Genomic DNA, 26,920 nt, shown 5'->3' with positions numbered 1-26,920 from the left:
CATGATGTGTGAATATGTTACCATGTAATTATCTGGAGCTCTGCACCTTGAAATAGAGAGAAGCTAAGTGCCTGTGATTAGGCCCCATTATACATACTGAACCTATTACTACACATCTCATCTCAAAATGGGTTTATAGTAATAAATACTCTTATCAAAAAATGTATACTAAAAGTAAATATTTGATTTAAAAACTATAATGGTAAAATACATTTAATCACAAACATGTTAAATAAGTAGATTCTTCTAACAAATACTAAAATAAAAACATGAGATGTTTGATATATGATCATATGCTGATTTTTTCCCCTTTCATTAATACTAAATGCTCGAGAGTTTGGTACTGTACTTCACCATCTAATTGAACATTTTAATGTTCAAATGACAGAAACTTCAAATATATTGTTACCATAGTGAACATTATTTAAAATATTTTAAACAGCATGCATATCCAGGCAGAGACTTTTATTCAACACCAGTAAAAGATATTTGCCAGTGAGATTTGGGCAAAGAAGATTAAAACTGCTGAAAGACATTGTTTCTTGGTGCTCTAGAATAGAGCTAGAAATACTTAAAAGACCCCAATGAAATGGTCTTCATCTTGGAGGGCTAAATAAAGTGTCAAAATAAGGTTGAAAGTTTCCCCAGTCTCTGAGACACAAATACCGAAATACTCTGGGAAATTCGATTTAATTGGTGTCTGGAACCTACTTAACTCTGAATTATTTACATGGATCCATATGACAATCGAGGTATAGACACAGAACTAAAGACTTCTGAGAGTCCTTAGGATCAAGGTAGAAATGAGGTCAGCATTCTTGTTTCATTTTGGTTTGGAATAGAACCTTGGACCCATTCTGGAACACTCCGGTAGCCCAAGGGAAGACTGGAATGAGACTGGCTTCTGGGGGAGATTACAGCAGAGTCATCAAGAGATGGGCTTTGGGATCCTATAGTCCTGAATCCTAGTTTGAACCCTAGCTTCTTTACTAATAACCTTTAAGATATTGGCTAAATTACTTATTCTTTCTAAGCCTTTGTTTTCTCATCTGTTAAAACAGTAACATCTATTTTAAAAGGTTATTGTTCAGATAAAATAAGATCATCTATGAAGAAGGCTTCACATAGCACCAGCCACACAGTACGTGCACGCTTCTCCTCATTCACCAAGTACTTCTATGTGTCAGTAGGATAAGCTGCACAGTTTTTGGCATCAGGCAGGAAATGAAAATGTGGGTTCCTTGCTCAAAAAGCAAGAAAAGTGCCATTAAAAGTATGAAAATATAAAGCCTTTTCTTTCTTCACTGTTCTCTCTTTTGATGTGTCATGTTTTTTTTTTTGTAATTTATTGTTCTAATTAAGAAAAAATTAAAATTTTAAATTATTAGCATGAATTTTACAATTCATCTTTATGTTGTGCAATGCCAGTTTTAAATGAAAGTGTAAGAACATTTAATCCATATCCAGATTTGCCAAAATTAGTATTTCATCCTAATTCATATTTCTTAGCTCATACATGCATATAGGTAGTTTGTGATAGAACAGTAGAGATACTGCACAAAACGCACTCAACTGTTTTTATTTCACTTTTTAGTATGTGCACATTCTACTAGCACTGTCTCCTTTTGTACTGAGTAAGGAAGAACCAAATAGAGTAATAAGTTTATTCTAATAAATTTCCTTGACCATTCATGTTTCTTAGAACACCATTGCTCTTTGTATTTTTGAAGCAAGTTCTGGCTTAGATAGAAAGCATGGCCACGTGGGGCTGTCAACACCCCATTTACCTTGTAAGTAAGTAGGTAAGAAACTCACCTTGTAATCACTTTGAGTCTTGTTGAATGCCCATGTACGTGGGTCCATCAGAATTTTGTGCTCATGAGACATCACAAACATGATGTGAGAATGGGGCAGCAAAGAAAAGAAGACATATATGTTGAGTGCATTTCCTCTGCTCACAAACATGCCTCATTGTCCCATTACCCTTTACTTAAAAAGCACAAGTTGAAAGATAAAATTATTATTGTCTAGATGGTGACAGCAGAGCGTTAAACTAAGTAGAAGGCCAAGTGCAACTGCACAGGTTATGTACCCATAAAGCCAGCCCTGTGGATCAGGTGTTGTTTTATGTGCTGAGATACTGTGCTGAACAGTACAGGCCATGCCACTGTTTCATGGAACTTAACAAGGAAATGAACAGATAAGTAAAGAAAGTTCAGAGGGTGCCAGTGTAATTAAGAAAATAAAATAGGAAAAAGCATTGATTGTTACAGATCAGTGATTGGATGGGCCACTTTAGATAGGGTTATTACAAAAGACCTTTCTCCTGAGCTGACATTTGAGCAGATACCTACGTGACAAAAGGTGCTAGACAAACAAAGATACGGGGGCAGCAAGTTCCTGGCAGAAGGAGCAACAAGCACCGTGTTTCCAAGGGGAGAATGAGCTTGGCGAATTGCATTGCTACTCGTAGTGGTACACCGTAGCCTGTCGGTGTCAGGAATGAGGTGGCACCTTGCTTCTTAAAGTGTGGTCCCAGGACCAGCACCATCTGCATCACCTTGGAGCTTATTACAGATGCACGAATTTCGTCCCCTTCTCCAGACTGACTGAATAAAAATCTTCATGAGCAAAAGTCTACATTTTTAGCAAGACCTCAGGTGATTTGTATGCTCATTAAACTTTGAGAGGGACTGTGCTCGAGGACCAGAGTGTCTGAAATCTAGTGAATCAGTGAGATGAGCTTGGAGAGGAAGTTGGGGCTAGATCTTATAGACTTTATCAACCAGAGAAAGGAACTTAAGTTCTCTTCTAAGTGTGAAGGAAACTATGGTAGAGTTTTAAAAGAAAGTGCAGTTGGGGGCCATGAGGATTTTTTAGGCTTGGGAACCCTAGAAAGGGTACAGAAATGCTAAAAAAAAAAAAAAAAAGTGTGAGAACAATTTATCACTTTCCAAATTGCTCTAAAGTTTCTCACTGGTGGAAATGGCACAGAACAGCCATATAGCTCACCCAAGGGTTCTGGTCCTAAACATAGACCTCCAACAAAGCACATAGCATGTTGTGTCACTGTATTGTTTTGCATTTATATTTCTCCCTTTTCTACCAGCCAGAAATTCTTCCATAGCATAAACCACATTTTGACCTCCTTTGTACTCTAAGGTCCTTGGGAGTGCAATAAGTGTTTATGGATTTGTGTTGATTGAGAAAGTGTGAGTCAAAGATACAGGAGATTTGGACATTCTTCTAGGATACTAGCCTATCCTCAACTCTCCTTCGTTTTCTATGTGTTAGAAGAGCCCAGGAGGGCAGTGTTGAAGAGTGGCCCATACACAAAGCACGCAAATGGCAGACGCCGTCTTCCCTGTCATCCCCCTGTGCTCGGACCTGTTGGCAGAACCTCTTGCTATCTTCTTGGACTCTTGGCTCCTAAACTCAGAATCCATCCTTGTCTAGAAAAACTCAAGAAGCTCTAGTGCTGCCACTCCCACCTCTGCCCATGGGAAGCTGAACCCCCCTCTGCCCAGGAGGAGGGACAGGGTCTCATATGCTGTCTCCAGTTGTTTCTGCTAGTGATTACAAGTTGAGTTACAGTCAAAGTTGTAATCCAATTTATGCAACTACAAGAGAATATGTAAGCAAAATTGATTATTATTTTTTCTTTAGGAAATATGACAATATTTTTTATTTTTCATTGTTTGATTGACATGTCAAACCTTCCTGGCATCCCTGTTTACCTTATTTGAAAGATGATTACAACATTTTTTTAAAATTAGTGAATCAATTTGATTAGTCTGAATCACATTGCATCAATACTATAAGCTTTTATTAAATCTAATTTGATTTCACTGCTGACAGCATAGAGAACAAAACAAGTTGGCTATCAATCTATTTATTGTGTGTCAGTGCTAAAAGTTCCCTTGCTTTTATTAATATAAACTATACTAACTTTAAAGCTGAATCTCTTTGAATCACCGTTTAAAATAGCAGGCTCTCTTTTCATCAGTGAAAGTTTGGTTTGCTGGCATGGATTCACTCTTGAGCACATAATCATTTTAGTAACCTGTGAGTAAGTGTCAAACATCATGTGCTGGAACAGGGTGTCAACTATGACTGGTTTAATGGAAGTTTCTTCCTGTTCCAGACATCCATCATCTCTATGGCTGTATCTTCGCCAAAGGACTAGGGTTTCTATTCCTTTCTAGCCCAGTCACTAGGTACAGTAAACATATTTCTCTTGGAAATTTTATCAGTGTCATATTATAGACACAAAATTCCTCAGGCAGAAGATAATCTTTCAGGTGGTTAAGAGTTTTATTTATTTATTTTGCACATATATAAATAGAAAGAAGATTGAGACTTCTTGCTATTCCAGCCATCCGAGGTGTTACCTTTGCTTTTTGGTGCTAATCTGGCTCCTTAGGACTTTATACATCAAGTTTTAAAAATAGAGAAATAGAAATTGAATCTGTGAGTAGGAAATTACAAGAAGAAAATAACAGGCATCAGAAAATTCATCAACCTCACCTTGCTGTGTATACCACCTGTGTAAAATCCTGAATGGATGAAAACCTTATACAACAGCCAATCTCAGCGCTTTCAAACTTGTCTCTATATCTTGTTTGTCTTGTTAAGCTACAGGGCTTCTACCCCTTTACTGAGAAATTTTACTGCTGAGGCCATTTAACCTCGTGCTAGATTCTGGAACATGTCTTTTTCTCTGGAGGGAAAAGATAAGTGGTTACAGGATGAGCCCCAAATCAAGGATTGCTTAGGTCCTCTGATTTGCAGCCTGGAATCTTACTTTCATGCCTGAATCCCTGCAGTGACTGGTATTATTTTCCCTGGGTCCATTTTTCTCTACTAGAGCTTCCCTGTGCCCATTGGATCAAGCCAATCCCAGTCTACCCACCTGCCCCACTCTCTAGCAAATGCTGCCACTTCCCTGAGTGCCCATGTGCCCATGCAGATTTAAGATGATCTGAGTCTTAGACTTAGTTCCATTGCTTTAACTACCATACTCACATCCTGCCTGTCTCTTGTGTTTCTAGGCTTATCTTTGGTTGAATTTTCCCATTTCGTCACATTGAACACTAACCCTTGGTCTCTCTCCCATGACTAGCCCCCCAGCCTCTATCTAGCTATATGGATATAATTGGATTTTTTATGGTTAGACTCTGTTCGCACCCATCCTATTGCTTGTGCTTGAATTATGATGAGGTAGAGGAATTCTGAGAACTCTGGTTGTTGATATACTATAATTCATGACAAAAATTATTAATCTTGGAAGACTTCATTTTTCTCCATAGAACATGTGATGAAACTGATATGAAATCTGGATAATAATTTCTATTTTGGATATTTGCTATTACCGGATATTTTGCTAAGCACTCTTATAAACATTGTTTGACATATATAATATCCTCAGCCTCAATAGAATCCCATGAGGTAGGTATTATATCTCATATTGTACAGATGAGACTCAGATTGAAACACACACCAAGGTCACAGTCAATAAATGCAGGAAACAGTATTCAATCTTCAGTGTGTCTAGGTACAAAGTGCATGTTCTTAACCACTAAGTTAACATGTGTTTAAAGATAGACTGTATTTCAGTTTATTAATGGCATACATTGCCTTCTACTCCAATAAGATTGCATTAATAAAGTTTTACTATAGATTATGTGCCAAGAAAAAACTGCCAAATATCTGATGGTAAAGTAACAGAGTGGGTAAAAGAAAATCTATCTAATAACTTCTTTCCTCTATCATATCCAAGATATTGGAAATGAGGCCTATGTGGAAAAAAACAATACTAGGACTGTTTTTCTACTTCAAACAGCAAGCACTTCTTCTAAATACCGACACAAAAATAACTGGAGTATGTGAACATGTTTTTTGTGTTTAAAAAGAATTTATTCCCTGTCTAGATATAAAAAAGGTCAAGATAGCTTATGACATTAAAACAATACAGATAATTGCAAATAAAGACACAACAGGAAATAGAGGTTTGGGGCAGAAGCCAAGCACCATAGCTAGTAGAAGCGAAAAGGGAAGTCTGTGGCATTATATAATTTTTATTGTCTCAAAAAAGAAGGTATACACTCCTAGACATCTAATTAGAACAAGTGTTTTCCGATCCTGAGTCATCATGAAGATTCGAGTAGTTTTCTCTTGCACTGATTAAAGGAGAAGAATGCCATGTTAAATCTTAAAGGGAGAAAAGATGGCTAACATTTGGTGAGTATCTATTTGGGCACAACTTCATCTGAGGCAATTTTACATTGCTTAAACACATCCTCCCAAGAAATTTCTGCTGTATACTTCAATCCTAGCACTTACTGAAATTATACTTTTGTTCCTCTCTGATTTCTTGATCATCTTTTCTTATCATTCTTATCTCTGTCAAATGTCCACCTCCTAGATGGAATCTTTTCTGGCAATTGTTTCTAAAGCAGCCATATTCCCACAGTCACCTGATCCTTCTGCTTTATTTTCTTCGTAGTTCCTATCACTTACTTGAATTCATATTGAATTAGTTCTTCATTTCCTTGCTTATTTTCTGAATATTTTATGAAAATATAAGCTATGAGGACAGGAAATTTGTCAGCCTGGTTCAAAGATTTATCCTTAGCCCTTAGGACAGTGACTGACATAGACTATGTGCTCAGAATAAATACTGGGTCAATAATGAATGAATTTTTTTATACCTGACTCCAGCACAAAGCATAGGGCCTAACAGATATTCTAAATATATTTGCTGAATTGAATTGAATTTCCAAAATTATCTTACCAGTGAGGAAACTGGACTTAAGGAAATTAAGTAATTTTCTGAAGGTCACATATTTAATAAGTGGAGAATCTAGAACAGGAACCCACGTGTGTGCAGACATCTTGCATCATTCAACAATGCTTCAGAGAGCTGTGAGAATAGAGTCCAGGCATGTGGATTTCTGGTAATGCCGCTTATTAGAGGATGAAGCTTAGAGAATCTTGAGAGATGAATAGTTAATCTCAAGTGAGTTTTACACAAGGATAGAATGAAAGCCAATTCATGAGTCATTTCTTTGTATTATTAACTAAAAAAAGATCCATAGGCTTTACCAACTAGATGTACGTGATGCAGAATTAATATTGTGGTGTAAAAGTTTAAGAACTCAAAATATATTTTCTTTCAGTAGGCCAGCCCACTTGCACATGGAAGTGGGCCAAGGGAGTACCTTTTGGAAGGACTAAATTTTTCCTTAAAAGGAGCCTTGAAATTGACCCAGCTCTTGAAAAAACTGTACTTGATATAAAATGTTTCTTTGCTTCATTACACAACATGGAAAAGGAAGAAAAAAATTTAAAGGCACAATTTAATAATGGAAACGAGTTGACCAGAAATATTTCTGTGTGCCCTATGAAATATTTAATTCTTTTGAGAAGTAGTTTATCATGATGGCCAATCATGATGAGTGGGCTGCAAAATGCAGCCAAAGTAGGTGAATGAATTGACCTGCTGAATGAGGTTTTTAGTATTGTTTACCTGAATAATAATGTTTACCAAATATACATGGTAATCATTTTTACTAAGCTGCTGCTTCTGACAATGAATAACTACTGTCAGCTGCTTCTGAAAGTCTGCTCCTAGTTAGACATAATAAAAAACATACATCAGCAGAGAATGATTCATGATTTCCTGGTGTAGTGGAAATAACAGATGCTATAGAGTCAGTCCAGCCTAGTTTGAAATTTTAATTATGCCACTTACTAGAGGAAGTTACCTCTCTCTGCTTCATAAAATTGTTCTGAAAAGGAAATGGAGTAATATATGTGAAGTATCTACCTAACCCAGCGCCCGCCCAAAGTAGATGGGACTCAACAACTCTTCTATAACCTAGACACAAATTCCAAAATTATGTGTCCCACATTTAGACCAAGCCAAAGCATTAGTAAAGAATTCGATCTTCATTTGTATCTCTTTAGGAACATGAAATGCACCCTAATTCAAAGCTCACTTTAATACTTCCTAAACCCCCTCTTGTTTCCTCCACAATTTTCATGTCCCCACAGCTTCTCTGATGCCTTTCACTTAGCACTCTTCCTCTCTCAAATAACAATAACAATTAAAACATATTTTTTCGACACCCGTTCATGTAGTTACTGGATTTGTTTCTTTCATGGTTGGTGTCTGCTAAACGCTAGGGGCAAGTATCCAGTTGCTTATAGGCAATTTCATTATGATATGCTCCTGCATAGTAAAAGTAAATCAAGGCATTCACCCTTCAATCCAAAACTGGGCTTCGTAGGGTCGTAGGAAATTTTATTCAAAGATTGAAGAATGAACTTATCCTGAGCTACTAGAGACTGGAAAACGCTTCCCGTCTGCTAAAATCTTTCCAGCATCTTGACCCTGAGCTCCATCACTCAAACTTGTTTTTGGTGTGTGGCCAAGATAGCCACAGAGAAAATCAGAGAGATCTTTTTGGGTTACAAAGAAGTCCAAGGTTGCTTAATAAATCTTGGCTATAATTTTTCTTCTTCAACTTTGAAGTAGAACAAGACCTGTCCTTCAATTCGTGTTCTTCTGTCTGCTGATGAAAGGCTCATAGTGAACACAGAGCTGGAGCACTTTCAACCCTCTTATTGATTTGCATCCCTAGATCCCAGCCCCTATCCACTCTGCTATACATTTGTTCTAGGTAATGTCTTCCAAAGAAATCAAGTCAAGATCACTTTATATCAGAGAATCCTCCCAATAGATCCTCACTTAATCTCTGCCATTTCTCAGCATTTAGAAACTAACACTTTTGCAGCATCTGGATTCCATGAGTATCCAAGACTTTAAGCTTCTGCTCCTATCCCAGGTCCAGTGTTGTTTGAAAGGCTTTGTTTTCTGGCAGAAAGTAGCCACTGTGAGTATTTCCAAAGCCTACTTAATTGTGAACCACAAGATGGCAGCCATGTTTCGGGCCTTTTGTCTGCGAGGAAGTATGGGGCAGCATCTCTAAACCCATGTGGGTAGCTCTGATAGTGATGTCTTCTTTCTATTGAAACTATATGTCTATAGAGGTTGAGTTTTAAATTAATTTTCATTTCACAACTTCATAAGTGAATTTTGAAGGTTATACATAATGTCATAAAGATCTGGCTTTCTTCCTAAAAGATCCACTCTTTCTTCCTAAAATATCCAGGTATTCTTCCCCCAAATACAAATTCCAACATCTGTATTGTATCTACCATGTCTCTCTAATGTTGAAGTTGTGCTCTTAGACCCTTAACATCTAATGTTCAGACAATGGGCATATTTTCCCCCACAGAATTCCAGAAGTAAGGTGGACAATTTCTCTGACTCAATTCTAGAAAGTAATGTTTTAATCTGAGATGTAATTAAGCATATCACCTAAAAGTCAAACTCTTTAAGGAACACCCAAGATATAAAAGCTGAAACCCAATAAGAACCCACCACATTTTCTTGCTTTACTGAGAAATACTTGTGTAAGTTTGAGGTGTATGACATTATGACTTGGTATATATATATATATATATATTTAAATGATTACCCCAACATGGTTAGTTATAACATCCATCACTTCACAAAACTACTTTTTTGTGGTGGGAACATTTAAGATCTACTCTCTTAGCAACTTTCAAGTATATAATACAGTATTGTTAACTGTAATCGCCATGCTGTACATTACAACCCCAGAACATATTCATCATATAACTGGAAGTTTGTGACATTTGACCAATAGCTCCCCATTTCCCACCCACCAGCCCCTGGCAACCACCATTCTACTCTCTGTTTCTCTAAGTTTAGCTGTTTTAAAAATGGATTCCATGTCTAAGTGAGACCGTGCAGTATTTAAGGTCCCACCTTTAATAGAGTTGTATTCCAGGAAGCACAGTAACATTCTCAAAAGTCCTTTCCTTTGTATTTACCTTGCACCCTATCACCTGCTTTCACTAGGAAATGGTAATACCTGACTTAGAAAAAATTGTGTGTATATATTCTGAGCCCATCAGTGTTTCATATCATTCCTCAAAGAGCAAGATGATTCCTAACTCCTCTGCCATCAGAACAAGTTTGAAGTCCATTGTCCTAAACTATTCAGTTCGCAAGTTTACTCCTCCTATACAGTTTTCCTCCTCTTCCACTGCCCTCAATGTCTTTAGCTAAGGCATAGGAGGTGTTTGTCATGACTCTGATAAAGGATAGAGATCTGTTCTTAGCCCGTGGAGGACCTAGAGTGTACCTCTTTTCCTGCTCCCTCTCCAGCCAATGTCATCAATCTCATCACGTGTGGGTGCACACACACACGCACAGTCAAGCACAGGCACACACGTATGCAGCACGCAAGCACACTGCTCAGCTGCACTGCATCTCCGTGGTGCTGTCCTATCTCCTTTCTCGTCTATCCTCTTTAGTTTCCTTTCTTTTTCTATGATTATTCGATAGTTTCTCTTTTGAACTTTGTTTTCTTCGTTGATATTTACAAAATAGAACAGAACTAGGTTGGCTTAATATGAAAAACTATGTTATGGATCAGTTGTTTCCAAACCCAGTTCATTACCAGAATCCTAGTAAAAGGTTAAAGAATACATCTTGGCAGGTCCGCTCTCATAGACTAGTAGGCCTGGTGTGAAGTCCAGATACGTGTACTCTAAAAAAATGCCCCATGGGTGATTCTAATGGCCAAACCTGGTGCCTTTTAGCTTTAAATTCCCAGTACCTAGCTCAGGGCCTGGTTAGTAGATGTTAATAAATGTATTAATTACACAATAATTAATTGATATTGTAGCAAATAGGAGTGATAGTTTACCACCATGGTAACATAGTGGTGACATTTACCACTATGTTGTAGAGCCAAAAGTTAAATATTCCTCAAGGAAGTATTTTCTTATTATGAAAAACTTGGGGGAAATCTGAGTTCATCAGCAATAAACACGTTTACCTGAAGCAGAACTTCTCCAGTATTTTAATATACTAGGTGATAAGTGAATCTTCAAGAGATATGCATATTATCAAACTTAGTTGAGGGGCGGCCACGCGGCTGCTGCCTTTTGCGCGCAGACATGGCGCTCGACCCCACAGAGCAGCATCTCAGACATGTCGAAAAAGATGTTTTTTTTTTTTTTTTGAATATTTACAGCACCTTTATTTGTAATAGCCCCAAACTAGAAACAACTCTGATATCCTTAATAGGTGAATGGTTCAACAAACTGTGGTGTATCCATACCATGGAATATGACTCAGCAATCAAAAGGCACAAACTCTTGATTCACATAACAACCCTGGAGAATCTCCAAATAATTAATGCTGAATGAGAAAAGCCAATCCTCAAATGTTTTACCTACTGTATGACTCACATTTGTACATTTTTTTTTTAATCTATTTATTTATTTTTGGCTGTGTTGGGTCTTTGTTGCTGTGCACGGGCTTTCTCTAGTTGGCGGCGAGCGGGGGCTACTCTTCATTGCGGTGCGCAGGCTTCTCATTGCGGTGGCTTCTCTTGTTGCAGAGCACAGGCTCTAGGCATGCGGGCTTCAGTAGTTGTGGCTCGCGGGCTATAGAGCGCAGGCTCAGTAGTTGTGGCGCACGGGCTTAGTTGCTCCGTGGCATGTGGGATCTTCCCGGACCAGGGCTCGAACCCGTGTCCCCTGCATTGGCAGGCGGATTCACAACCACTGCGCCAACAGGGAAGTCCCTGTACAACAATCTTGAAATCATGAAATTACAGAAATGGAGAACAGATTAGTGGTTGCCAGGGGCTAAAGAGTGGGTAGGGTAGAAGGGATATGGGTGTGGCAACAAGAGGGATTATCTTGACTTTATCAATGTCAACATCCCACTTTTCAAACTGTATTACAGTTTTGCAAGAGGTGACCATTGGGGAAGACTGGGTAAAGGGCACATAAAATCTCTGTATTATTTCTTCCAAGTGTATGTGAATCCACAATTATCTCAATATAAAACATTTCATTAGAAAAGGGTACACAAAGTAATATACAGACAGAGTGACAAGGAAAGACTTAGGTATATAAACAACCATTGTTCTGAGACCTACTGGCAAAGCATTATCACTGTTTACTAGAAAAGAAAGAAAATAAAACATCGAACATATTGTCTATGCCTAATGAATTTATCAAAAACAATTTGTCAAATAATTTACTAAACACCATTTTTACCTCTAGTGTTCCTACTTTCAAATGAATTTCAGGTGGAATATTTAAAATTATGTATAAGGGAATAATTAAGTTGTCTAATGACTCATTAGAAACTGAAGTTCTAAGACACCAGGCATAAGATTTGAAAGTGAGTTTAGACTAGGTTTCCTAGCAGTGAAAACCAAAAGGACAATATAGTATTTATTATCTGACAAAGGAAGCATACAAGTTCAACTGTAACTGTAAACTTCTTCTGGACTTTAAACTCAAAAAGGAATTTATGGTGGGGGCTTGTATAAAGCGATATTGGCTGACACTGTATTGTAGTTGTCTGCAACTATGCTTTATTAAAAACCTAGAATCACTGTTTAAATCACTGGCTCTCAAATTTGTGATGAGTCTTTATTATTACTGATTTTTTAAACTATGTGCAAGAAATTAATAGAAACATTCATTTTCATGGTCACATTGGGAAACAATTCTACTCAGGCCCAGGCCATGTGCTGGAGTGCTCCCAGGTAACTGTCACAGGGCTGTGGGGAAGAATGGGACACAAGCGTGCTGAAAACCCCCAGGAAGAGCCAGCCCTGCAGCGTGTGCTTGAGCTTGTTGCACTACAGGTGCTCCGACAGTGAGTGAGAAGCAGCAGGATGGTACAGGGACTGAGGTGAGCCGGGCTCTGAAGTCCAGTCACTTGGACCCCTCTTTTGCGCTCCAGCCTCCATTCATTCTCTTACTGAAGGTATTTACTGAGCACCACTAAATGGCACATGCTATCCTAGGCAACGGGCTGGTATGAACTGTTGAAAGTGGTGTAAAAGAGTACAGTGAGCGTGAGGCAAGCTGAGCCAAGAGCAGACGGTGCGGGCGCCCATGAGCACACACGCACACACCTGCATATGTAAGTTAAGGGAGGCTTGAGAAACAGTGATTCTGACAGGCACGTAAATGCCTGCGTGGTCATGGATTCACAAGGATACCAAACTCCTCTGGCTGTAAAATTTTCTCCACATGCAGCAAGGGGTCTTGACCTGGTCTGAGAGCTTGGGGAAGGCTTTCCTGCAGAGGTGGTACATGTGCAGGATGAGCAGGAATTAAGTAGGAGATGAGAGGAGGAACAACATTCTAGGCGTAGGGACTTAGGGTCTTAGCACGTGCAAAGGCCTTGAGGGGAAACTAGCATATAAGGCTGGTAAGGCTACACAGCATGACCACCTAAGGGGAAATGGTAGAAAATGGGCCTAAAACAGTAGTCTAGAATGTACAAGATCATAATAAGAACTTGGATATTTATTTTAGGAACAATGGAAGCTCTTAAATGGAGTGTCTGGCTATGGTGTCAAAAAGGAAAAGAGGAAACAAAAGTCACTCTGAGACCTAAATGAAGAGAGTCATTTAATTGTCCACTCAAAAGATAACAGAGGCTCGGGCTAGTGGCAGGTGCTCCTGACGGGTATAACCAGCTGCCTGGGCTATGCCAGCCCTCACTCTACTCCTCTCTGCTCTTCCCCTCCACAGTAAAAAGCAACACCATACATTTAGTGCACATGTATGCAAGTGTGTCATTTGTTCCTGGAAAGTTAAGGAAGTCTGCAACTCATGACTTCTATATTCTTAACAAGCCATGAAGCAAGATCAGCAGAGACCAAGAGTTGCAGCGAGGGTACTGAGAAGTGGAGTGACTTTATCAGGTAGTATGAGTGGCTATGTGGGCTACGACCATGGACTCACAAGGACACCACACTGTCACAGAGCTGCACAGGGAAAACAGAGGGCTGGTCCGCTCCTACATAAGTTTGGTCTTCTCAACATCAATAAATAAAATCATAATGGCAGATAACAAAGTACCGACACCTTAAGGCATCCTTCCAGTGGAGGTCTCACTAGTTCTGCAGAACTACTTGGCCGGGTGACTATATATTTACAAACACAATGTCCCCTCTCTTAGAGTAAGCAGGAATAGCACTGGCTATGGTGGCAAATCCATATGAGTATATAATGGCTTCTTCTGTCTTCATAAATTTTGCCAGGCGGTCTTCCAAATCCAAGTGCACATCAAATGTGCCCTAAAATCCTCTAGGTCCACAAGTTCCCACACCACACTTCTTTAGAGATGCCAAAGCTGCTGCCTTGAGCCTAGGGTTATCCAACAGTCCAAGAAAATTGAATGAGGCAAAGTTTATACATTCTTTTCCATTCACCACAATGTTATGGCTTGGAGGGCCTGAAACGATGTTGTAGTTGAGAGCAGGATGGTCTTTTGAGACAGGAGGAACAAGAGGTTCTGGTTGCCACTCTTCAATCAATTCTTCCTTTTCCTTGACTGTAAAATCAGATCGTTCTTGTAACTTGTAAGTTTTAGAGAAAAGAAGTCTGATTATCCAGAGTATTAAAATTCCTTCCAAAATAAGATGATAAGCAGGAGCCTCGTAGAGCGCCTGGACCATCTCCACCAGCACCCACTGCTCCGCCACCGTCGCCATAGTTAGCCGCCAGGGTTTCCTTCCGGAAGGCGGGCCGCAGGCACGTCAGCGAAAAAGATGTTTTGATCCCCAAAATAATGAGGGAAAAGGCCCAAGAGAGAGATTCTGAACAAGTTCAAGATCAAGACCAGAAAAGTACTTTGACATCAGGGGTGGCCTGGAACTTTCTTTAACCTGGCTATATTCTCCAACTCACTGACTCCTTTCATCCCTTGGGCCTTCTTTGATCATATTTCAATGTTTCTTTTGTATCAGTGTTTTCTGTGGCAGTCTTTTTGATCTATTGGCCAATAGGTAGGATTGGTTCTAAAGGAATTGTATAAAGTATAAGGAAGCATGGATTGTTTATTTGACACATCACAGAACTGTCCTTAAATAACACAGAAGCTTGATAAAATACCTGCCCTCTTTATCAGTCACACACAACTGAAATATGTTATATTTTGCTAAATTCCAAAGATGGGTGAATTAACAAAAAAAGAAATTCAAATTAAGAATGCTTAGGATATTCTTTAGGATATTTGCAGGCAGAGAACTATCAAGACATCATTAAAACAAATTGGAGGGCTGCAGACTGTAAATGGTCAAAGTAATCAATCTTCTATCCAACTCTGTTACTTGAACCTGCCAAAAACTTTTCATTTGTTGTTTGAATTGTACGTGTATTATCACATATATTTTTGCCATTTAACTGGTTCACCAATGTTAAGTCACACTGAAGTAGAGATTCAATACATCTTTAGACTGGTTTGGATGTATTAGGAGGATAATATATAAAATCACAAAATATGATAATCTGTTACGTATAAGAGTATGTTATATATTCTAAGAAATATAAAGAGATTTAAGGCACAGGTCCTCTTCTTTGGACCTACACTGGACTGTGTCAGTGTCCCCAAGACCACCCCTGGGTTTGGTGATTTCCTACAAAGACTCATAATACTAAGTATGTAGTCATACTGAGGCTAAGATTTATTAGAGCAAAACGAGCAAAGGGAAAAGGCACATGGGACAAAGTCCAGAGGAAACCAGGTGCAAGCTTCCTAGAGTTCTCTCCTGGTAGAGTCACTCAGCGTGAGCTTAATTCCACCATGGTTGAATTGTGACAACGTGTGAAATGTTGTCTCCAGGGGATCTCATTAGAAACTCAGTCCTCAGACTTTTAACTGGAAGTCGGTCACGTGGAAGCCTCTGCATAGCATGTACCAAAATTCCAGACTCCCAGAAGGAAAGCAGGTGTTGAACACAAACCACGTGGTTTACCCAGACAGTTTATAGGCGCAGTGAGTGGCTCTCATCAATTAGGGTATGGCAGAAACGCTCCCCAAATCCAGGTTCTGATGCCAGCTAAGGGCCAGCCTTGTAAGCAATCCTTTCGAAGGAGAGCGGTGTCAGCCTGCCATGGTAACTCTTTTCCGCATATGGACACAATAAAAGTTATTATGTATTTAATAACTTTATAATAATTAAATAATTATGCATTCAATCAAAGTTATTATGTATGTCTATTGGGCCTGATGTCATGCCAGTGACATCATGAATAATAGACCTCTGTCAGTCACAAGTACAGCTGAATGATTTTTAAAACAACTGAGTAAACTATATGATATGGTCATTACTCATTGACTCAGTGGTTCTCAATTACATTTATTAATTCACACTTCTGTTGCAGGACTTAATGATTATCTTGACTTATTGGTCTTGTTTCTGAATAATGGCAATTTTGTAATAAAATTATCTATAATTGGACATTAGTACTCTTGAATAAAATGGCTAGTACTTCTTTCACAAAGAAAGGTGCAGTATGTTTTAGTTTTAGAAGTTAAGCTAAATCTTTAATTGACTAAACTAACAGGGAATATTGTCAGAGCAGATGAATCTAGTATTTTTAACAACTGATTTATGAAACTCATTTCTGAAGATATAAGACTGAAAAGTCTACATTTGAACACAAAACCAAAAAATTACATGGCTTGAAACTTAGAATATTGTTAAAATGAGTAAATATTATTAATAAAAATGTGAATTATAACTTCAAAAAAAAACTTAGTTGATTCTGTATCCATCACTTTTAAGTTACTTTTTTTTAAACATCTTTATTGGAGTATAATTGCTTTACAATGGTGTGTCAGTTTCTGCTTTATAACAAAGTGAATCAGTTATACATATACATACATCCCCATATCTCTTCCCTCTTGCGTCTCCCTCGCTCCCACCCTCCCTACCCCACCCCTCTAGGTGGTCACAAAGCACCGAGCTGATCTACCTGTGCTATGCGGCTGCTTCCCACTAGCTAGCTATTTTATGTCTGGTAGTGTATATATGTCCATGCCACTCTCTCACTTTGTCCCAGCTTACCCTTCCCCCTCCCCATATCCTCAAGTCCATTCTCTAGTAGGTCTGCGTCTTTACTCCCGTCTTGCCTCTAGGTTCTTCATGACCATTTTTTTCTTTTTTTTTTAGATTCCATACATATGTGTTAGCATACGGTATTTGTTTTTCTCTTTCTGACTTACTTCACTCTGTATGACAGACTCTAGGTCCATCCACCTCACTACAAATAACTTAATTTCGTTTCTTTTTATGGCTGAGTAATATTCCATTGTATATATGTGCCACATCTTCTTTATCCATTCATCTGTCGATGGACAATTAGCTGGCTTCCATGTCCTGGCTATTGTAAATAGAGCTGCAACGAACATTGTGGTACATGACTCTTTTTGAATTATGGTTTCCTCAGGGTATATGCCCAGTAGTGGGTTTACTGGATCGTATGGTAGTTCTATTTTCAGTTTTTTAAGGAACATCCATACTGTTCTCCATAGTGGCTGTATCAATTTACATTCCCACCAACAGTGCAAGAGGGTTCCCTTTTCTCCACACCTTCTCCAGCATTTATTGTTTCTAGATTTTTTGATGATGGCCATTCTGACTGGTGTGAGGTGATACCTCATTGTAGTTTTGATTTGCATTTCTCTAATGATTAATGATGTTGAGCATTCTTTCATGTGTCTGTAGGCCATCTGTATATCTTCTTTGGAGAAATGTCTATTTAGGTCTTCTGCCCATTTTTGGATTGGGTTGTTTGTTTTTTTGATATTGAGCTGCATGAGCTGCTTGTAAATTTTGGAGATTACTCCTTTGTCAGTTGCTTCATTTGCAAATATTTTCTCCCATTCTGAGTGTTGTCCTTTTGTCTTGTTTATGTTTTCCTTTGCTGTGCAAAAGCTTTTAAGTTTCATTAGGTCCCATTTGTTTATTTTTGTTTTTATTTCCATTTCTCTAGGAGGTGGGTCAAAAAGGAACTTGCTGTGATTTATGTCATAGAGTGTTCTGCCTATGTTTTCCTCTAAGAGTTTGATAGTGTCTGGCCTTACATTTAGGTCTTTAATCCATTTTGAATCTATTTTTGTGTATGGTATTAGGGTGTGTTCTAATTTCATTCTTTTACATGTAGCTGTCCAGTTTTCCCAGCACCACTTATTGAAGAGGCTGTCTTTTCTCCACTGTATATTCTTGCCTCCTTTATCAAAGATAAGGTGACCATATGTGCGTGGGTTTATCTTTGGGCTTTCTGTCCTGTTCCATTGATCAATATTTCTGTTCTTGTGCCAGTACCATACTGTCTTGATTACTATAGCTTTGTAGTATAGTCTGAAGTCCAGGAGCCTGATTCCTCCAGCTCTGTTTTTATTTCTCAAGATTGCTTTGGCTATTCGGGATCTTTTCTGTTTCCATACAAATTGTGAATTTTTTTGTTCTAGTTCTGTGAAAAATGCCAGTGGTAATTTGATAAGGATTGCATTGGATCTGTAGATTGCTTTGGATAGTATAGTCATTTTCACAACATTGATTCTTCCAATCCAAGAACATGGTATATTTCTCCATCTATTTGTATCATCATTAATTTCTTTCAACAGTGTCTTTTAATTTTCTGCATGCAGCTCTTTTGTTTCCTTAGGGAGGTTTATTCCTAGATATTTTATTCTTTTTGTTGCAGTGGTAAATGGGAGTGTTTTCTTAATTTCAATTTCAGATTCTTCATCATTAGTGTATAGGAATGCAAGAGATTTCTGTGCATTAATTTTGTATCCTGCTACTTTACCAAATTCATTGACTAGCTCTAGTAGTTTTCTGGTAGCATCTTTAGGATTCTTTATGTATAGTGTCATGTCATCTGCAAACAGTGACAGCTTTACTTCTTTTTTTCCAATTTGGATTCTTTTGATTTCTTTTTCTTCTCTGATTGCTGTGGCTAAAACTTCCAAAACTATGTTGAATAATAGTGGTGAGAGTGGGCAACCTTGTCTTTTTCCTGATCTTAGTGGAAATGGTTTCACTTTTTCACCATTGAGGATGATGTTGGCTGTGGGTTTGTCATATATGGCTTTTATTATGTTGAGGTAAGTTCCCTCTATGGCTACTTTCTGGAGGGTTTTTATCATAAATGGGTGTTGAATTTTGTCGAAAGCTTTCTCTGCATCTATTGAGATGATCATATGGTTTTTCTCCTTCAATTTGTTAATATGGTGTATCACATTGATTGATTTGCGTATACTGAAGAATCCTTGCATTTCTGGGATCAACCCCACTTGATCATGGTGTATGATCCTTTTAATGTGCTGTTGGATTCTGTTTGCTAGTATTTTGTTGAGGATTTTTGCATCTGTGTTCATCAGTGATATTGGCCTGTAGTTTTCTTTCTTTGTGACGTCTTTGTCTGGTTTTGGTATCAGGGTGATGCTGGCCTCATAGAATGAGTTTGGGAGTGTTCCTCCCTCTGCTATATTTTGGAAGAGTCAGAGAAGGATAGGTGTTAGCTCTTCTCTAAATGTTTGATAGAATTCACCTGTGAAGCCATCTGGTCCTGGGCTTTTGTTTGTTGGAAGATTTTTAATCACAGTTTCAATTTCAGTGCTTGTGATTGGTCTGTTCATATTTTCTATTTCTTCCTGCTTCAGCCTTGGAAGGTTGTGCATTTCTAAGAATTTGTCCATTTCTTCCAGGTTGTCCGTTTTATTGGCATAGAGTTGCTTGTAGTAATCTCTCATGATCCTTTGTATTTCTGCAGTGTCAGTTGTTACTTCTCCTTTTTCATTTCTAATTTGTTTATCTTCTCAAAGAACCAGCTTTTAGTTTTATTGATCTTTGCTATCATTTCCTTCATTTCTTTTTCATTTATTTCTAATCTGATCTTTATGATTTCTTTCCTTCTGCTAACTTTGTGGGTTTTTTGTTCTTCTTTCTCTAATTGATTTAGGTGTAAGGTTAGGTTGTTGATTTGAGATGTTTCTTGTTTCTTAAGGTAGGATTGTATTGCTATAAACTTCCCTCTTAGAACTGCTTTTGCTGCATCCCATAGGTTTTGGGTCGTCGTGTTTTCATTGTCATTTGTTTCTGGGTATTTTTTGATTTCCTCTTTGATTTCTTCAGTGATCTCTTGGCTATTAAGTAGTGTTTTGTTTAGCTTCCGTGTGTTTCTATTTTTAACAGATTTTTTCCTGTAATTGATATCTAGCCTCATAGCATTGTGGTAGGAAAAGATACTTGATACAATTTCAATTTTCTTAAATTTACCAAGGTTTGATTTGTGACCCAAGATATGATCTATCCTGGAGAATGTTCCATGAGCACTTGAGAAGAAAGTGTATTCTGTTGTTTTTGGATGGAATGTCCTGTAAATATCAATTAAGTCCATCTTGTTTAATGTATCATTTAAAGCTTGTGTTTCCTTATTTATTTTCATTTTGGATGATCTGTCCATTGGTGAAAGTGAGGTGTTAAACTCCCCTACTATGATTGTGTTACTGTCGATTTCCCCATTTATGGCTGTTAGTATTTGCCTTATGTATTGAGGTGGTCCTTTGTTGGGTGCATAAATATTTACAATTGTTATATCTTCGTCTTGGATTGATCCCTTGAGCATTATGTAGTGTCCTTCTTTGTCTCTTGTAATAGTCTTTGTTTTAAAGTCTATTTTGTCTGATATGAGAATCGCTACTCCAGCTTTCTTTTGTTTTCCACTTGCATGGAATTTGTTTTTCTAACCCCTCACTTTCAGTCTGTATGTGTCCCTAGGTCTGAACTGTGTCTTTTGTAGACAGCAGAAATACGGGTCTTGTTTCTGTATCCATTCAGCCAGTCTATGTCTTTTGGTTGGAGCATTTAATCCATTTACATTTAAGGTAATTATTGATATGTATGTTCCTATTACCATTTTCTTAATTGTTTTGGGTTTGTTATTGTAGGTCTTTTTCTTCTCTTGTGTTTCTTGCCTAGAGAAGTTCCTTTAACATTTGTTGTAAAGCTGGTTTGGTGGTGCTGAATTCTCTTAGCTTTTGCTTGTCTGTAAAGGTTTTAATTTCTCCATCAAATCTGAATGAGATCCTTGCTGGGTAGACTAATCTTGGTTGTAGGTTTTTCTCCTTCATCACTTTAAATATGTCCTGCCACTCCCTTCTGGCTTGCAGAGTTTGTGCTGAAAGATCAGCTCTTAACCTTATGAGGATTCCCTTGTATATTATTTGTTGTTTTTCCCTTGCTGCTTTTAATATTTTTTCTTTGTATTTAATTTTTGATAGTTTGGTTAATATGTGTCTTGGTGTGTTTCTTCTTGGATTTATCCTGTATGGGAGTCTCTGTGCTTCCTGGACTTGATTAACTATTTCCTTTCCCATATTAGGGAAGTTTTCAACTATAATCTCTTCAAATATTTTCTCAGTCCCTTTCTTTTTCTCTTCTTCTTCTGGGACCCCTATAATTCGAATGTTGGTGCATTTAATGTTGTCCCAGAGGTCTCTGAGACTGTCCTCAGTTCTTTTCATTCATTTTTCTTTATTCTGCTCTGCAGTAGTTATTTCCACTATTTTATCTTCCAGGTCACTTATCCGTTCTTCTCCCTCAGTTATTCTGTTGTTGATCCCTTCTAGAGAATTTTTAATTTCATTTATTGTGTTGTTCATCACTGTTTGTTTGGTCTCTAGTTCCTCTAGGTCCTTATTAAACGTTTCTTGTATTTTCTCCATTCTATTTCCAAGATTTTGGATCATCTTTACTCTCATTATTCTGAATTCTTTTTCAGGTAGACTGCCTATTTCCTCTTCATTTGTTAGGTCTGGTGTGTTTTTACCTTGCTCCTTCAACTGCTGTGTGTTTCTCTGTCTTCTCATTTTGCTTAACTTACTGTGTTTGGGGGGTCTCCTTTTCACAGGCTGCAGGTTCGTAGTTCCCATTGTTTTTGGTGTCTGCCCCCAATGGCTAAGGTTGGTTCAGTGGGTTGTGTAGGCTTCCTGGTGGAGGGGACTAGTGCCTGTGTTCTGGTGGTTGAGGCTGGATCTTGTCTTTCTGGTCGGCAGGTCCACATCTGGTGGTGTTTTTTGGGGTGTCTGTGACCTTATTATGATTTTAGGCAGCCTTTCTGGTAATGGGTGGGGTTGTGTTCCTGTTTTGCTAGTTGTTTGGTATAGAGTGTCCATCACTGTAGCTTGATGGTCATTGAGTGGAGCTGGGTCTTGGCATTGAGATGGAGATCTCTGCGGGATTTTCACCATTTGATATTATGTGGAGCTGGGAAGTCTCTTGTGGACCAGTGTCCTGAATTTGGCTCTCCCTCCTCAGAGGCAGAGCCCTGATGCCTGGCTGGAGCACCAAGACCCTGTCATCCACATGGCTCAGAATAAAAGGGAGAAAAAAAAGAAAGAAAGAAGAAGATAAAATAAAATAAAATATAATATAGTATAATTAAAAAGTTATTAAAATAAAAAATAAAAAATAATTATTAAAGAAAAAATTTTAAAGTAATAGAAAAAAAAGAGAAAGCAAGAAGAGAGCAACCAAACCATAAAACAAATCCACCAATGATAACAAGTGCCAAAAACTATATTAAAAAAACAAAAAAGAAAGAAACTGCCAGACAGAACCCTAGGACAAATGGTAAAAGCAAAGCTCTACAGAGAAAATCACACAAAGTCCACCACCTCAATTTTGGGATGATTCGTTGTCTATTCAGGTATTCCACAGATGCGGGGTACATCAAGTTGATTGTGGAGATTTAATCCACTGCTCCTGAGGCTACTGGGAGAGATTTCCCTTTCTCTTTCTTTTTTGCACAGCTCCTGGGGTTCAGCTTTGGATTTGGCCCCGCCTCTGTGTGTAGGTCGCCTGAGGGCGTCTTTTGGGAAATCTGAGGTCTTCTGCCAGCGTTCAGTAGGTGTTCTGTAGGAGTTGTTGCACATGTAGATGTATTTCTGATGTATTTGTGGGTAGGAAGATGATCTGCACTTCTTACTCCTCCGCCATCTTGAAGCTCCTCTAAGTTACTTTTTATTGTATTTTATTTTAGGGAGCATCTTGGTGGACCAGTGTTACGCAGAAGACAGTTTAGAGAAAGTTACTCTGAGACTGGGTTGGATACTGACAGAGCTGTCTGATGCTACACATATGTGTGGGTTATTTGGATCAAATCTTTTCAACTTTGACTGCATGTTGGAATTACCTGGGGAATTTTTAAAATTCACAGATGTCTGGGCCACACCCGAAGCCAATTTAATCAAAATCTCTAGGGATAAGGCCAGGTATTAGAGTTAAAAAAAAAAATTCTCAGATGATTCTAATGTGCTCATGAGGTTGAAAACCATTATTTAGAAAGCAAAATGTTAGATATATCCTAAGTTATTGGCTACCAATAATAGCTAACATTTATTGTTAATTTTGTGTGAAGCATTTTCCTCCTGTGTTCTATAACTAAATCCTTGTGGTTATTTTGTAAGGCAGATGCCATTATTATCCTCATTTATGGATAATAAAAGTAAGGCATTAGGGAAAGAGAGCAATTTGCCCAAGGACATGCAAGTTGTGAGTTAGGGGCTTCCTGTCTAGGCACTGTGATTCCAGAGCTTGGGCATTTAACCACTACTTCCCTAAATTCCTCTTTTGACAGACTCTCTATGTGCTTAAAACTAAGACGTTATCTTCACTCACTATGATAAATGCTAATAGGAACTCAAATTAATTCAGTGCTAAGTTCTTCTACCCACAAAATCAAATACTTTAGTATTTTGACCATAGTCATATATTTTTGTATTTTTTAATCTACTCCATCAGAGACTTCAGTCAATAGCTGTACACATAGAACATAACAAAAGTTGTTCCCCGTCCTCCCTCCCACATTTGACAGTGAAATAGGGAATTGATTTCGGCCAAATCTTCATGTGAGTAAAAAGACATTAAGGCTGATTCAGGTAGTCAAAATAACACAGCCCTGTTTTCTCTTGGGTTGTAAACTGTATTTGCTGAATTCACATCAACTAAGTATAGAAAAAAAAAATCTCTTAATCTAATTATCATTCCCTATTATAGCAAAACTTCAGTTGAATGGATGCCAAATAATGGAACTTTTAAATAATTGAGGACATTTTTTAACACTTTATTTCTTCCTCATTGAGAAGTAAAGGAAGAGCAAGTAGTTTGGAATCAGGGGCCTTCAAAAGATTCATCGCTCTTGTTCCTTCTTTTGAAATTCTATCCCACTAATTATCTGCATATTTAAATAATGTTAGTTTTCTCTTGGAATCCTTTAGAAATCAACACAGAGCTGGCTGGTATGACCTCAGAATCAGGAAGACAGCTAATCTTCCATTTGGAATTTAGGACATGCAAACTTGTATTGCTATTTATTCTTCTTTCTCTCTTAAACATCCATACTGTTGCTGCAATTAGATATTAAGTCCCTAGGGTCTGTACATTCTTTCCCTTTTGAGTCTCAGCTCCTAGCAATAAACACATAAGGATTGCTGGGTGATGATGGGAGGAATACAGAACCAATCTCCTGTGCAGCTGGCTGTTACAACTGTGACATAAAAGCAAATTGATATTCTTCAGGAATTTTAAGGTCATTATTGACATATGTTTACTATGCAGTATTTACAATGCTATTTTTAATCTTTATTTAAAAATATTTAGGCTGTAACATGTGGTATCATTCTTTCCCTATGTTTACACTATATTAATGTTACAGGCTATATCATATCTCCCCTCTCGCCAAATTCATATTTGAAGTTCTAACCCCAAGTATCTCAAGATGTGACTGTATTTGGAAATAAGGTCTTGAAAAGGCAATTAAATTGAAATGAGGTCATTAGGGTGGGCCCTAATCCAATATGACTGGTGTTTTTTATAGGAAGAGGAGACTGGGATACTGACAGGCTCAGAGAGAACGTCATGTAAAGACACAGGGAGAAGACAGCCATCTGCAAACCAAAATAGATGCCTCAGAAGAAACCAACCCTGGCAACATCTTGATCTAGGACTTCTGGCTTCCAGAATTGTGAGAAATTTCATTTCTATTGTTTAAGTCTGTGGTACTTTGTTATGACAGGCCTAGCAAACTAATATAATTAATTTAGCCTATTATAATCTTATGAGCCTACTTGCTGTTCCAGGTAAAATAATAATGTCTTACATTTCTTTAGTACTTTTAGCATTATTAAGTTATTCAGCATTCTATTTTGTTTGTCTCTTTGGGTTTCCATAACCCCTGGACAGAATACAAGGTAGATCTCTATTTCTCCTTGTCTCCTTTCTTGGAACACAATTTAACCCAAAATGAACAAAGCAAATGGCATCCTTCCTGATACCTAGGGGTGAATTTATGTAAAGATGAATTTTTATTTGGGAACTTTTAAAAACTAACTTTCTGTTTTGAAAGGAAAAAAGAAATGATTCTTCCCAAAATATATACAACAAAATATGAATATTTAGGAACTAAGTATGATGATTTTTAATGTCATCCTAAAGCTCAGATTAGCCATCGGAAGGCTCTGGTGCAGAACCTGGCCCTCTTGGTGATGGATGTCAGATCTAGAGGTCTGTGTGGGCTCCCAGAGTTTTGAACATTAAAGACGGGGATGCTGTACAAATTACCTGAAAACTTTTACTGGATACCAAACATAGTTTTTTAAATTGACCTTCAAATATGTCCTTGTAAAAGAATTGCACACCAGGTATCAGTAAGTACCAATCATTTTCAAGGGTCTAATTTTGTTGTGTAACAGACATTTTCTGTATTTAAATATTTCTTTTTTCACCCCTCCATCATACAATGTCTTTTAGTTTTGCCCTCTTCTCCTTTGACAAACTTCACATTTCTAACCCCAGCTCAGTAACTTTATCTCTTTAACTTCATAACTTATAAAATGGGTAGAATAATAACCCTTGCTTTATAAATATTGTTTTCAGGTTGCAGAGGGTGAAACACATCAAGCATTTACCAGCTTGATGTTCATATTCTAGGAACTCAGATAACTGTGAGCATTACTGTTATAATAACAATTAAAATATCTTTCAGTAGGTCTCTATGTATGTAGCTATTTGTGAATTCACAGAAAGATACAAGATCACGTGGAGCAGTTATAGAATACTTTTCAATATACTTGAAAAAATAGCTAAAACATTTGTAGATAATATAAAGAAATGAGTATTTCAGATAATGTAGTGAAAAGCTGTTTATATGCAATATGTTGCTCAATCTTCAGAAAAACCTTCTGAATAGGTATTATTAACTCCTTTTTACAGGTGTGAAATCTGGGTCTCAGTAGGAACATCCATGACCTGTCCCAGCAAAATCAGACAGAAGTTAGTGAAGCTCAGCTTTGCACAGTGGCTGTATCGTAGCCAATGAGGTTTATCCGAGGTGCAATTATTGCTAATTGAAAACTTTTCTCTAACGCAGAAAGGATGTGACACATAGTCAGCCTTGGCAATGTTTGAGAGTCTCTACAGAGACTGGATTAAAAAAAAAAAAAAAAAGGGAAGCTGGAGCTCAAACTCAGGCTTTCGCTTCAATCCAGTGTTCTTTCCACTCTGCCACAGGTGAATTTCAGGGATTTTTAACTGGCCGTTCCTGCTTGTTAAGCTCTAAAACAAATCACAACATAGAAATACTGTGCGCCGTACTATTTATTTTATTGCCTTCTATTTTTCAATAAATAACAAACTGTAATGATATACTTGGGGCTCTTAACTTTCCTGCCTGGGAGTCATTATTGGTAATTCAACACCTAATTCTCGCCCACTCCTGAGGCTCCTCTTACAACACGGGCGATATGTCAGCTGCTCTCTGAGGGACATCATTAGACACAGTGAGAGAAAGTCCTTGCTATGTCTCCTGTAACGATGGATGGGAGCTTGTTGTTCATTCCTTTTTAAAGGATCCCCTCTCTTCCTCTCAGATTGCAAATCAAAACTTGACAGACTTCTTTACTAATGCTTCATTTTTTTCCCCATAGATA

General features: G+C 37.9%; 1 protein-coding gene and 1 non-coding gene across 2 annotated transcripts; one reads left to right on the top strand and one right to left on the bottom strand.

Moving 5' to 3' along the window:
* Positions 1-13,276: 13,276 nt before the first annotated feature.
* On the bottom strand, positions 13,277-14,674 carry LOC130708640 (serine palmitoyltransferase 1-like). The gene has a single exon (XM_057550585.1). It carries the CDS (start codon positions 14,631-14,633, stop codon positions 14,217-14,219), a length of 417 nt encoding a protein of 138 aa, XP_057406568.1. The 5' UTR covers positions 14,634-14,674; the 3' UTR covers positions 13,277-14,216.
* Positions 14,675-26,277: 11,603 nt separating this feature from the next.
* On the top strand, positions 26,278-26,414 carry LOC114235640 (U4 spliceosomal RNA). Its single transcript, XR_003621764.1, has one exon. It is a non-coding gene; the product is annotated as a U4 spliceosomal RNA (small nuclear RNA).
* Positions 26,415-26,920: the final 506 nt, after the last annotated feature.

The sequence above is a fragment of the Balaenoptera acutorostrata genome, chromosome 7 (genome assembly GCF_949987535.1).
Source record: "Balaenoptera acutorostrata chromosome 7, mBalAcu1.1, whole genome shotgun sequence".
Taxonomy (NCBI): Eukaryota; Metazoa; Chordata; class Mammalia; order Artiodactyla; family Balaenopteridae; genus Balaenoptera; species Balaenoptera acutorostrata.
The sequence above is the reverse complement of the archived record's forward strand: the minus strand, read 5'-3'. Positions and strand labels throughout refer to the sequence as shown.

Bases quoted from the DNA above. Each gene is read 5' to 3' on its own strand.
- LOC130708640 (XM_057550585.1), bottom strand. From the start codon at position 14,633: ATGGCGACGGTGGCGGAGCAGTGGGTGCTGGTGGAGATGGTCCAGGCG.